The sequence below is a fragment of the Fistularia commersonii genome, chromosome 4, assembly GCF_037954325.1.
Source record: "Fistularia commersonii isolate RoL2024-O1a breed Wild chromosome 4, RoL_Fcom_v1.0, whole genome shotgun sequence".
NCBI lineage: Eukaryota > Metazoa > Chordata > Actinopteri > Syngnathiformes > Fistulariidae > Fistularia > Fistularia commersonii.
In genome coordinates this window covers 17,457,046-17,471,013 of record NC_141287.1, presented here as the reverse complement: position 1 = coordinate 17,471,013, position 13,968 = coordinate 17,457,046, and the positions used below count along the sequence as shown (strand labels likewise).

General features: G+C 42.2%; 2 protein-coding genes across 9 annotated transcripts in view; both read right to left on the bottom strand.

Annotated features, from left to right (window-relative positions):
* LOC147234953 (dedicator of cytokinesis protein 9-like) overlaps positions 1-3,737 on the bottom strand; it is a 72,530-nt gene extending 68,793 nt beyond the window's left edge. The window contains exon 1 of the mRNA XM_086145673.1: positions 3,286-3,737. Within this exon, the coding sequence (XP_086001799.1) occupies positions 3,286-3,402 (117 nt within the window). The 5' untranslated portion in view covers positions 3,403-3,737. The remainder of the gene's footprint in view (positions 1-3,285) is intronic.
* A 663-nt stretch (positions 3,738-4,400) lies between these two features.
* LOC147234952 (FERM, ARHGEF and pleckstrin domain-containing protein 1-like) overlaps positions 4,401-13,968 on the bottom strand; it is a 50,088-nt gene continuing 40,520 nt past the window's right edge. For 6 of the 8 annotated variants that reach the window (XM_086145666.1, XM_086145663.1, XM_086145660.1 and 3 more), the window contains 11 exons: positions 13,732-13,813; positions 13,404-13,641; positions 12,636-12,766; positions 12,426-12,494; positions 11,165-11,254; positions 10,860-10,942; positions 9,412-9,524; positions 8,471-8,634; positions 6,820-6,927; positions 5,707-5,858; positions 4,401-5,614 (listed from right to left, as the gene is read on the bottom strand). In XM_086145666.1, coding sequence (XP_086001792.1) covers positions 5,533-5,614; positions 5,707-5,858; positions 6,820-6,927; positions 8,471-8,634; positions 9,412-9,524; positions 10,860-10,942; positions 11,165-11,254; positions 12,426-12,494; positions 12,636-12,766; positions 13,404-13,641; positions 13,732-13,813 — 1,312 coding nt within the window. In that variant the 3' untranslated portion in view covers positions 4,401-5,532. Of the gene's footprint in view, positions 5,615-5,706; positions 5,859-6,819; positions 6,928-7,512; positions 7,650-8,470; positions 8,635-9,411; positions 9,525-10,859; positions 10,943-11,164; positions 11,255-12,425; positions 12,495-12,635; positions 12,767-13,403; positions 13,642-13,731; positions 13,814-13,968 lie in introns of all 8 variants that reach the window. The other 2 variants (XM_086145667.1, XM_086145668.1) reach the window with 1 other exon arrangement.

Below are 13,968 nucleotides of genomic sequence, written 5' to 3'. Positions count from 1 at the left end.
ATTCCTCTGCGGTAAAGGCTCATTATTGGATCTACTAACCTTGAGCATACAGCATAAAGTGCAGGCTGGTATATGGTGGGACGGCAAACAGAAATACGAACGCTATACTGAAATACTGACGTAGAAGGGTTACAATGCAGTAAATATGTGAGTCAGTTCAAAACAAGTTGAAAGGCTGGCATTTGATATAGTCACAATATATTGACCACAAAATATTTTTTTTTTAATTCAGTAATTTAATACCGTAATTCCCGGACTTAAAGCTGTTATTTTATCACATGCTTTGAACACTGAGGCTTAAACAACGATGCGGCTAATTTATGGATTTTTTTGGGGGGCTAACGAGCCTCATGCCGCCAAAACATTTGATGAAATTACCGTGAAATTCTGAGGCCGTTCAATTCCAACACCAAAGAAGACGACTTTCATGGTTTTAGTGCGCAGGAGAAAGATCAAGATAGTGATCAGCCAGAGTAGGACAAAGCGGGGACAGAAAAAGGATGGATGGATAGACTTTTCCTTGTGTTATTAATTATTAATCTTTGTCATCAGCCATGTTACAGACACTGTGCGGAAAAAAAGCATTTCCAGTACGTAATTGTGTATGTTTTTAATTAAAAGTATAAAAAAATGTTTATGTGTAAATATCTCATGTTGCAACGTGGACACCTGCAGCTTATAGAAAAGTGTGGCCTATATATGTACACATATATTTACAATAACAAGAAACAAGAAAGAAGCTACAATATCCACAAGCAATATGTATATCATGACATCTGTGTAGGTATGGAAATAACAAAATGCCAGATATACAACTCTAATCAATACTGCTACTACTAATAATTAATGTATTTCTCTTTTATTGAAATCCTTACGAAAGACCTTTTACAAGTAATAACATTATAAAGCACATTCAATCATAGTGGCATACATACTGTATGAGAAAGGTCATGAGTAGGATACAAAGGAACAAAGTATTCCTTTACAATAAATGTAGAACAGCAAGAATGTTACAATTGAATATGGAATTTTCAGTAACAAAAAAAAATCTATTTTTCAGAACCTTGTCAGGAATGCTAACAAATGAATTAATCTACTGATGTTAAAGTTCATATCTAATTACAACGGCAAAGTTTTTGCATAGAAGTAAAATTACATCTAGTTTTTGTCTTTTACTGCACAGCCAGCTGGATCAGTTAGACATGCGGATTAATTGACTTTGCATTGTGAGTAACTTTAAGCTTCCTAATGCACATTGTCAGAATAGCGAATAGTTTATCAGGCCAGAGAACAGTATCACACCTCTGATTTGAAATAGTCACCACGAGATCCGGTGAGGTGTATGAAATCTTTCAGAGGGTGTTGCTAAACAAATGGGCAGCAGTGCAGTATGCATGTGTTTGCTAGTGTTTCCACTTTCCCTTTTAGTAGCAACAGCGTGCATGTGCATGTGAGAGAGAGTGCCATAGGCAGCTAATGGCATCACTACTCGGAAATGACACCCATCTGGTGTACACCTCCCTCGGGTCAGACACGCTGGGATTCGGAGTATTTTTCATTTTGTGGCAGGCAGTTAGGACTATTGATTACAATTACACAACTGCCTCCCCCGATGTTCAATAAACTGTACACACTAATTAAAGATTTCATCCGCAATTCATTCCTTGTATGCACACACAGCCAACAGGTGATATATTTCATGACAGAAGCATGAGTGTGAGCAGTTAAAAAAACAAAAAAGCTACCCCTTGGTGTAAGTAATACCAACCCTTTTAGTAAAGCTGTTAGGTCCTGTGTATTTCCAAATGCATGAAATTTCAACTGATGACAGCCCCGGTGCAGCTAATAGCGATCTCAGCATGCAAAAAGTGTGAAAAAGCAGAGGGGACGGCTCAGCTGAGGGCTCTGGCCTATTACAAGTGTGCAGGCTCTCCCTTACAACAATAAACAAAGAGGTCTGCTCGGAGTGTGTCTTTCTGAAAATGCACAGATTGTTGGGAAACAGAACAACCGGCAAACTGCACTTGACTCCGAATGTTTGCGGTGACATTGGTCCAAGACAGGCGTACATGTGTGCGCGACAGTGTCCTCTATCAATCAAATTAGATAAACGTGTTCGAGAGCTTTCCGATAGGTCAGAGGGGACGAGGACGAACGCAGCATCACGGTGGGAATCAGGACGGGTGACGATCGGTCACAATCTCCCCATTATGTCAGTGAAACGGATCCCTGTGTTCCAGCGGTATTTACATGTTTCACGGAGGAATTAATTACAAGTTGCGTGGACGGCAGTCGTGTGCTTGGCTGCATTCTTGGCCCACTGAGAAACTGCGGCAAACACAGCCATACGTTCACTTCCGCGGCTTTCGCCGCCGTTCGCATGTTTATCAGCAAATGGCTCACCGGATTCCTGCTGATGGTAACACAAAACAACTCTCCACGCAGTTTCAACAAAGTTGGTTCAGTCCTTCCCAGCGCACTGATTTCCCAACATGCATACTTGTATCCGTTTTGCTCTTCTCTCGCAGGCGCCTCAGGCTCAGCGAGAATGAATAAATAATATGAAGGTGTGGTTGGATCTCTGGGATCCTGACTCAGGATTCCATTTCTCTGAGAGAGCCTGGAGGGTGTCCATTTCAGTTACCTAGCAACTTTCTTAAAGGAAAGATGGAGCACCAAACATAGATGCAACAAAGGGTATGACCCCCCTCCCCGTTCTCCCTTGGGAATATGATAACCTTGTGGACTTTGAGCTCCCGCCGGGCACACAAATGTATCCAAAGTGGATGACCACGCTGGGCATTATGTCACTGTCACCGGACACTTTCAAAGTATCCAAAGTACGAAATGGAAGACCGACGCTTTCCCTGATCTCCGCTTCTTATGTCATGTGCACGAAACCCGATGCAACTCATTGACAAGAAGTACAAAATACCTCACCAGGCACTGATTCCACATGGTCACAGTGTGATCAGTGTGTGTGTGTGTGTGTGTGTAGAGCAAGTGAGGCAAAATCTGAATTCTCAAGTCATTGAAGAAACTGATCCACAAAGCTCGTATTGCGATCAATTCAAACAGAGAACATGAAACTTCTCCATTCATTTCCCTCAGATGACGTTCTCCGGTAGTTTGGAGCTTCAAACCCTCTCACAACATGTGCTTCCAGCCCAGCTGGTCTGGGGTCAGCTGACAGTGCGCTGGAAGGTTAACCCAGGTAAGGCGGTGGTGACTTCAGTTGCACGGTAGATGGATTTAGGGATAGATCTTTTAGTTGTGTGTACTTACAACCAGCACGGATGTCCGGACCACCTCGGAGACACTTTGCCTGAGTTCGGCGGCCGTGCCCGGTTTACCCAGACCCCGCGTAAACCTCCGGGTCTCCGGGTGCGCAGGAGTCGCCATCGCCGCGCCGGGGCCGTCTGTAAAATCCACAAGTTGTATCAGCGAAGTTTAAAAATAATTCATCTCTAAATCTAATCCGATTCTCCGATCGCCGCCGCGGACTACGACTTTACGTCCGGCTCATGCGGCTGCGCGTCCGAACCCTCACTCACTCCCACTTTTCACTAATCTTTCATTTTCTCTCTTGTCGATCATCACTCCCCCGCCTCCCCCTTTATTGGCGTTATTCCGTCTCTTTTGGTTTTATTCTTGTCATGGTGAAGTGTCCCCGAGAGAATTGCCTCATTGGCCGAGCAGCCAGCGTCAGACAGGAGGTGTATAATCCCGTTTGTGTCGGCGTCGCACTCCGCCCCTCACCGGTGGAGAGGCCGGAGAGGCCGGGGAGTCCGGCCCCCCTGGCGGCCGCTGCGCCTGGACTTTGGACGGAAGGATCCCTCCTAATGGCACAGAAATGACAAATATGAAAGGGACAAAAGCATAATTAAAAAAAAAAAAAAAACAACAAAAAGAAAACAAAAAAAACAAACAAACTCGTGCTCTCGATTGGGGCTTTCCAATGACAATCCACACATTCAATAAACTGAAACATACTCTATTTTATATTTATTTTTTACACTAAAAATATTTGTCATAAATTAAAAAAAGAAAATGAAGAAATCACCCAGTTTTATGCTTATTAATAAATATCTAAAAATTAATTTAAGTTCATTTTGATGGCTTTCGTCATCACAGCAAAGCGCTGCGATATTGTAATGTGATGCTCTGTGTAGATGGTTTTTGTTTTGTAACCGGCATGGATTTTTACAATATTTCAAATAAACAAGATTAATGTAAAGAGACATCAATTTAGTCTCAAACTTTGAAAATAACGTCACTGCAGACAGAGATGAACCGATGTTAAGGTCAACGACGCCATCTAGAGATCGTGGCTGCATTTACACTAAGGGGCTGATAAGATGTTTCTGCTGAAGAAAAAAAAAAAAAGACCCAAACACAAATTTAAGTTTGAATAAGTCTTTTTTTATTGCTTTCATTTCCAAAGACCACTCGGTTGTCAGGGGAAAAAAAAAACCACTGTGTTTTGAAGTGAAACAGGTTTTTTTTTTTCCATCTCATACACTTAAACTGCAAAACCCTATCAAATGCATATTTCCATTCATTTGGACCCATAAAAAGATCTGTGGGAGGGAGGCAGCCGAGTCCAGTGAGGGGCAACACCGCTTGGAACTGAAAGTTTCAATTCAACTTCACACATAATCTTTAAAGCTCTCAAAAACACGTATGTTCGTAATGCGAGGTTTACGAACTAGTCTCACATTTTCCTCTTACAGAGTTCATTTCAAAATAAGCAAAACCGAGATGTGTTCATACAAGAAGTTCAGCAAATAGAATACATACTTTACTTGAAATGATGTTAGTGTTGATGGCCGCTATCCTGACCACTTAGTAATCAAGCCTAGGTTTTTCAAAAGTACAAGATGATTTTGTTTTCTTCACCACACTTGTTTTTTTTTAATAAGAACAGGTTGTGCAGGGCCAGGTGTGAGCAGAGCAATGTGTTTTAAAGGGTGGCTTGTTTTTAAATGTGATTTTAGACTTCATGGCATACAGTACAGAAGACACTCTTCATCCCGAATATAACAAAATAGCATCTAAAAGTCCAGGACGTTGATACAAATCATTTTGGCACTGGAATTGCGTTACGTTTTGAAAGCAGCCGTTTTCGATAAAATGAGCGAGTAGACAAAAATGTTATGACAAATGATAGTTGAACCGTATAAGAAAGAACGCTGAATTATCCGTGTCAGCATGCTCCTTCTTGGAAAATAACGAAAATGACAAAATGTAAAACCAGACAGATAGGAAGTGGTTCAGATCATTAGAAAACAGTATAAAATGACATCCTTAAAAAGAGGTTTCAGAGTTGAGTAAAAATGCCAAAAAATGCAGTCTTTGATGCAGTCTAAACCAGCGGACATGTCACCATTAAAGCATTAAAAAGCACCAAATGTGCATGGACGTGTGGACAAATGTCCGAGATATGTGTAGAAAGAAAAGCAAAGAGTCCAAGAACCGGAAGGGCAGATGCCGCCCGAAGCGAGACCACGTGTGGAAACAAGGTGAGTCGAGTCAGTGAGCGTGGGGCTCCTTGTTGTTCGAGACCCGAGAGCGACTGGACGGGACCGTGGCGCTGCGGATCACCTCCATCCACCTGCGAACAGAAAGGCCTACCGTCAGTCTTCTGACAGAGACGATGCAACCAACGGCTGTTTGGAATAAGGCGAAACTGACCGACTCCTTTACCTTTCAAAGGTGTATTCGCTCTCTGACCGGAAGTAGTAGACGTGAGACTTGAAATGGAGTTTGAAGACATAGTCCTTGTGGATGTTCTCAGACTCAGAGGGAACGGTGACCGAGTAGCCCAGCAGAGGAAGGCTGGCCAGGGGATAATCATCCTGAAACAAACATTCAAACTTTTTCTTCAATCGACGCGTGACATTTGCAATGACGACATATAAAGCCATATTCCGATACATGGTTACATTAGTAACCCGCACTGACACAGGACATGGCTGACTATCCCAGATAATGATAGCATTAGTCTTACTTTAACATGTTTTATGATATTAATTTTCATTCATTATCTAGACAGCTTATCCTGCACTAAGTGTCATGGGAAGAGGCGGCTGATCACAGAGATATCCAAACATTTCATTCTCTCATTCACACACCTGGGTCATTTTGAGTAACCAATGAACCTCCTGCATGTTTTTGGACTGTGGGAGGAAGCCGGAGAACCCGAACAATGCAGACAAGGGGAGAACATGGGCGCACGCACACACACACACGCACACACGCACACACACAGGCAACCCTTTTGGAATTGAACCAGGGACCTTCATGCTGCGTGATAGTCGTGTCGCTCAATATTGACTAATTCAATTTATATCAATCAATATTAAATCATTTTAATTACAAAGACTGTATATTCACTTGCTTTCAGCCTTGACTGTTTCATTTCCAAGTAGGAGACTTCCAATAGTTTCTTGTTTTTGACTCTTTACATAAGTATTGTTTGTGTTTTCTTATGCTTAGGCTGTGTGCTTTAGAGAATTTAATTTGCGCTGTGGATGCTGGCAATTCAGTATTAAAATGGGTTTCTTTCAATTTTGATTGCTGGAAAAAAAAAAAAAATCAACTTGGAGAAAAGCAAAACTCGCAGCCAGCAAACAAAAAACAAAACAAAAAAACAAAAAAAAAACGCATGGGAAACTGCTTTCACTTCTTATGTAACACATGGACTTGAATTTCTGCACGGAGGTGTGATCCTCTCACCGCAGAGACGAGTAAACACCGGCTCCATTAGGAAGGAAATGAGCGTGACGCTGTGGGGTGTGGATGGTGAATGTGCATCACCTGATGAGACTTGTAGAAAAACAGGCTGAAGTTGGTGAACACAACCCAGAGCTTCTGCCAGCCATTGCTGTTCTTGAACTTCCTCAGTAAGTTGCCCGACAGCTGGTTCTGAAAATATGAGACAGCGTGTTTCAAAATTGAAGACTCTGCATATTTGGTAATAACAAAAAAATGTATGTCTGAGAACATGGACGCTGGGTTTAAGAAATCTGAACAGAGGCCTAGTGGTATTCTACTACGTAATATAAAGTGCTTTTTTTTTTTAAGCAAAAAATACTATAACAAAGCAACATTTCTGTTGGATTCACTTGTATAAACACTTCAGTGCTGCAATGACTGCATGTATTTCCATTAGGACAGTTTATTTGGAGGGCCAAATAAACTGACACTATTATGCAGTTCTATTAACTATTAATCTATTAACACTGCACTGTTCCTAGAAATAATCTCAAAAACATGACATACATATGAACAGACATTACTTCCAAATACATTATAAACTCCGGTTTCTTAATAAATGATGGCAATTAAGCAATCTACGCTTATGTGTCACTTTTGATTAAATCAAGTGGTTTGCACACTATGAGGCACTTAGCAACTTTATTATTCCAATTTTTTTTTTATTTCTGTAAAGTTCTCTGGTGCCGTTCAAATCAACCCACAGGGCCTCTCCTGTCTGCCTGGCTCCTTTACCTCTAGGCTCCTGCAGGCTTCACTAAAGGAGAGGCTCTGAACACGGTACCAGCAGATTACACACAGAGGCACTGGTCCCTGGCCACTGGGGGGACCCACCTGGGGGGTCTTATTCTCACTGACTGGACTAGGTTCCTCTACCGCGGAGGAACACACAGATGCACAGGGAAAGGAGAGACAGGGAGGGAGGGAGGGAGGGAGAGAGAAAGGAAAAAAAACAGACAGAGAGGAAAGGACAGAAACACAGAGACTAAGTCGGTGAAGCACAAGCATGCAGGGATAAACATGGAGGCCAATGGCGTGTCCAGGCAAAGCTGTGAAGAGGATTTTGTTACGGCCAGAGAGGAAGAGCAGAACTAGATCGGGCGCAGCCGGGCTGTTGGGATGCTGCGTCCTGAGACAGGATCAGTTCTGGTGGCATTAAATGAGAAAGTTTAGCAAAGTGCTGCTCTCACTTTCTCTCTCTCTCTCTTTCTTTCTTTCTCTATTGGTGATTTCAAGTGGTGAGAGGAAGGGGGGAAAAAAGGGATAGAACAACACAGGAAGGCACAGTCGTGAGCAAAGATAAAGACATCGGGGCGGCTCGGGCCGGCCAGGAGTGGGAGAGGTGGGAACAGTATCCTCACAGTTTGCGATATCAATAAGAAATGCTGATAATCACTTAAATGGATTGCAAAGTTCATTTTAAAAGAACAAGATGCATGGAATCCATTTATTCAGTTAAGCGTGTTGATGTACTACCCATTTCAGCCACAAGGGTTCACTTTTTTGTCAAAAAGAAAAACACTATGCTTGAGCTTTGACGGAAATAGTAAAGGTGGCGGTACTGCGGAGCAGGATACTGTCCCGTCTGAAAAAGTCATCACAGTGATTTAACATCCAGCAAACACTTAGAAACAGAGAGGTGGTACGGCACAGGTGGGGAGGGGTATTTCCGAGGCTGAGGTTTGGCTGGTACCTCCACGGCTATGCTAAAGTCCACCATGGACACGCTGGTGTTCCTGTGCCAGCACACGTGCACCATGGTGTTACCGCGGTGAGCGGCGGGCTTCTCCAGAGAGGTGTGCGACGCGTTCAGGTCGTCCTCGGACTCCGCCTCCACCGAGGACTCCTCAGGCAATTCTGGGAAAGTCAGGAGGTTGTTACGACCGCACAATGAGTCGGGAAATGAGGGGAGAAAGGGCACTAAAAAAAGACACACATGTGAGATCATTCACACCCGAGTCTCGCAGCAGAAACTGTAAAATTAATCAGGGCGAGAAGAAGAAGCACTGCTTTCTTAAGACTGTCCGTATTATGTGGTTGTCATTTTCCTGTTGTGACTTTTTGTGACTCAAATTCGTCCGAAACCGAGGTCAGAGGATATCGGAATCGGGGGAAAATGTGCAAATTCATGGAGCTTCTCATTGGCCTGCCCGGGAGTTTCCGTCAACTCCACCGTTAACTTCCGATCTAGATCTGTCAAGCTTTCAGAGCACGTTGTTCAAAGCATGCGGCGCATCATATGTTCGGGTGCGATGGAGATGTCGGTGTGGAAGACCGGAATTGCTTGATGGTAATCCTCTTAGCGATCTCGGCCCTCTGTTATTCTGGATTACATTAATTGTCATGAAGTGAGCAGCCCATGCTGAGCTCTCCATCCATAGAATTCGCAGACAGGTTACGTCATGGATGAAAAGCGATTTCTGGTGCTGTCGTCATTTTCGGTCTCATTCCGTTTGATTATTCTGCTTTTATGGACGCGCATTGCAAGAGCTTGACAGACATAGCAACGGTAACCGAGGGGGGAAGGTACGAGGTTGTGGAGTGAATGTAAATGATGGTGGAGATCCTGTCTGGATCAAATCTGCCATCCTCGCTGTGTCGTAAATATCGTCGCTGTTTTATGCGGCAACTTACTGCCGTCAGTCAGACTGCCGGTCAGCAGGTCAGAGGAAGGCCCGTTGCTGGTTTTTGCCATCTCGATTGTTGTCTTTATGTCCTCTATCCACTTCCGCATCTCTGCCAAAGAACTGAAGGGAAGAAAAAAAAGAGAGGAAATAAATAGAATAGAACACCTTATGAATCAGACATGAGTCACCTGGTGGTTAGAAGCTATCTATTATCACATGTCTGATCAGTATTCGTCCAGGTGTCCTGCCAAAATACATTAAGAGGCCATCTGTTTGTTCATTTCAACTAGATCAGCAAATGCTTTTTCTTTGTGGATTTGGAAGATGAGGTCATATTTTAAGCACAGTGCAATTTTTGGGGTAGTTTGTGATAACAGTGTACCGTAATTTCCGGACTATTGAGCGCACCTCAATATAAGCCGCACTGGCTAGCCCAGGGGTCGGCAACCCGCGGCTCTTTCATCTTTAAACTGCGGCTCCGAGGGGCTTGGGAAAATAAATTATAAATATTTATTTGAAGTGTACTTCATCTGTGTTCATTCCTTTTTTTAACTTTTAGTTCTAAGTTGGAAGATTATTGTGATCTTAAAATATTAAATAAAATTACATTTATCATTTTTCGCCGCTCAAAATAACGTCACACTCGCGGAAGCCGGTATACCCGCCAGCCGGTAAAGTCCCGATTTGCAGATGCTGTGCGCAGAAGTTCAGGAGGAGAAGTCCCATAAACCAGGTAAAATAAATATTTATGAAGATATTTTGCAAATATTTATTTTTTATTGTTTACTGACACAGTGATTTTTTCCCGATTTATTTTTAAAATTCAGGTCAAGGCTCCGCTACGCGCTCTGAAAGCCCAAAGCTCAAAATGAGTTCATTACATAAATAAAATTTAATTTTCTCCGTAATACTTTGTGAATTTCAGAAGCAACACACTACACACTTGTTTATACAAAGTGTAAGGGTAATAAAAAGCTATATATACAGTGGTACCTTTCTTTTAGACATCAAAAAGTAATTGCGGCTCCCAGTGTTTTCTTTTCCGAGGAAACCGGGTTCAAATGGATCTTTTGGTGTTACGGGTTGCCGACCCCTGGGCGAGCCGATCGCTATCTTGGGCTTCCTCCCGCGCACTGAAACCGTCAAAGTCGTCTACTTCGGTGTCGGAGTTGAACGGACTCAGAATTTCCCGGTCATTGAACGGCATCAAGATTGTTAGCCCCCCTCCCCGAAAAAAAAAATCCATACATTAACCACATCGTTGTTTAAGTGACAAAAAGTCATGGCTTTTCGTCCGGAAAGTACGGAATATAGGACACCGCTTTTCCGATGCAGAATACATCAAGTCTTGACACATTTCTTGACACTCGGGACACTCAAACCAAACTCAGTTACCATCAGTTGATACAAGCTTCTGGTACAAGGTGTTTGAGAGCTGAAAAGCCCTATTTTTACCTCGCCGCCACCACCACTGACTGCCGCTGTCCAACCAGTGTGAAGGCATGAGGTACCCCCCACTCATCTTCACTCTCTCTGATCTGGAGGAAGAACACGGAGACACGGGGAAACATTAGAGAGCGGCTGTATCTAGGACAGCAAGGACTAAAATAGACAAAAAGGGAGAGAAGGAGGGAGGGAGGATTAAATGTGTAGTTGTCCTGGAAGCCTGCTTGTGTGTGGGTCGGGGGCAGATGTTGAAAGACTTATCGCAACTTCTCTACTTTGATGACAAATTGGTGACAGTCATTGGAGACACTTACTGTCATGCCATGGAGCTGCAGCTGCCCGTGCACTTTGAACTGGTTGGTTGGCGTCATCCCTCGACTTGTGTACAAAATTACATCGCTGAACTATTTCCAGAAAGGTGGCGAGCGGCGATCGGGAGAGGGAAACCAAAAAAATTGGTTACAAATCTTATACTGAATTTAATTTCCATGGATCCACGCAGTTCTGTCTGTATACAAACAATACAGAGCCTCATACGACATAAATAACTTAAAATGAACATTAAAAATAAGGACTACCTCTCAGCTGTCAATCACTGGGGCATTTTACTAATCTCATTTCTATTAGTAGCTTTGCAATTGTTCACATTGCACTTGTGTGCACTTTCTTCCTTCATGATAACTTCTAAATAATTCAGGCATAAAATAATACAATATTAATTCCCTGCTTGGATTCATTTCGCAAAGCTAGATCATTATTCACTCTACCGCACATATACTTACTCGTGTATCGTACAAGGGATGGACAAAAAAGTCAAATCATGAACAAAAACATGAATACATACTTGCTTATATCTTTTAATGTATATTGGCATTTGATAATAATATCAAAAGCAAAAGTAGATCCTCTAAGTTTTTCGGTATTCTAGACATGTAGGATGTTTTGGAACATTACGTTGCACTCCCCTCTTCGAAATGATCTGTGTGAAGATCATTTTAAATACTTCATATGTTGTTCTGAATTGCTATCCAGTCAGAGTAAACTCTCTTAATGGGAACAGACAAAAAAAGCCATTTTTACCTTTACAACAAGGCACTTTTCTGCTGATTCGGCTTGGCTTTTAAAAGGTTACTATTGAAAAAGCAAAGTCCACTTCCATCTTACAGGTAATCGCAAAGATTTAAAGTCAGCTCATCTGAAAAAAATATGGTTTGTGCTGGAAAGAGGAGCTTGGAAAAGCATGTTCTAAAAAGAAACTCGTAACTGCGGCGGTCAGACAAATGCGGAGGACTACAAACGGTAATTTCTTGCATTTGTGCTCATATTTGGCTACAACTACCTGATTCTTTTAACCTAAAAATGCTGGGAATGTTTCCACTATGAGGGGAATGAACACCTGGCTCCGGTGAGTGCTGGCATACATTTTGGCAATGTTTTTAGTTCACCATTCAGCCCGATCAGAGTAATGTAAACCTGTGGATCATGCAAGTGTACACATATTTCAAAAGATAGAGACTGGCTTAGTTGAAGATTCAGATAATTGATTTAACTTAATCCCAGAAAGTGAGACGTTACCAAGAAAAACATTCTTTGCTGTAGGCCTTTTCCTGACAGTTTGCTAAGGCAGCCAAACCTGATGAACTCCTAGGAAAACAGAAAACACGAATCGGGCATTAGACATATAATCCCCGGGAACAAAACATGATATCAAACCAATGTTAAAATAGACAATGTAACTAAATCGCAATCTTTAACGGCCTTCTTTCTCACGGGGGGTTAACTTACCCGACCAGGAACAACGAGATTGTCTACGCCAATCAAATCTTTCTTCAGCTCTAAGAGCTTCTGGAAGTTCTCAATCTTGAATATATTCCCCTGGAGCTGCTCCACCACCTCCGACACGTCCGCCAGGGCAGCTGTAGAGAAATGATTATATCACCTAATTGAAAACGCAGGAAACACTATTTTACCGTTATCATATATTCACCATAATTTAGCTGTCAACTACCTCTAATTTAGTCATTATCAAACACTTATAACGGCATTAGTTGTTATTAACAGCTGCCAGTAGAGGTAGATTTCCCTCAATAACCTCCTTACCAGTGTATATTTATGATTCAGAAGGAAGTTGTTGTCCATGAAGTGTGAATTAAAATGCTTTTCAAGTATGAGCCTTTTTTTCTCCCTAAAACTTAAGCGGTCATTGTTATCTATTGATGCTGTGGGTCACGAGATGAAAACATGAGATACACAGATTTAATTCTGACACTTGCACGTGAGGAAATAGACCCCTAGATAGAAATGCCGTAATTTCCCTCAAGAATCCTATTTCACGCACTATCTTTATTTTTGAGACTCGTTAAATAGAAGGTCAAACTGTAGCTTCCTGTCGACTAGCTTTAATATTTACGACATTATAATGTATTTCAAGTTTCTTTTACCGTGCGGCGTTAAAATTCCTACTATATTAGTGTTCAATAGAATGAAGTCATGCTGAGACACAATAGAAAAACAATTATAATTTTAATAGAGAAAAAAATATGAGAGAAGTACCTCTGCAGTCCCTGAAGTCCACATGAGTGGCCTGGTAGTGTTTGCACAGACGCTCTAGGATCTGCTTGTAGTGAATGAGTCGGTGGAGGGGCCGCAGAACAAACACATTGAGGGGGATGTAACAGACCTTTTGAAGCTCAAAGTCCCTGCAGAGTCCCTCCAGTCTGCGTGACGCCCTACATGCTTTCTCCAACTCCACCAGAACCTCAGACTGCTTATGCAGATTTGCAGTCAGTGGCTGGGAACACGTTTGATTGAGAGAATATCACGTCAGCATCGCCGTCATTATCGACGCGTAAGAGAATTCGACAGCAAGAACGATGCTCACTTTCAAGCTTTGGAGATTTTTCAGCAAGACATCTCCAATACGCTGGTAGTCTCCCTTGATGTGAGCGTTGGAACGACCTTCCCTAAAACAGATGAACGTCACGGTCATTCTAATATGTAGTGCAATTCCAGCATCATTGTGTTTTTTTAATTCGTTGACAAAAAAAGCATTTAAAGCTTGTTGATTGTTCTTCAACAAAGCATCTTGCACACAAAAAAAAACAGTAAACTTATGAAA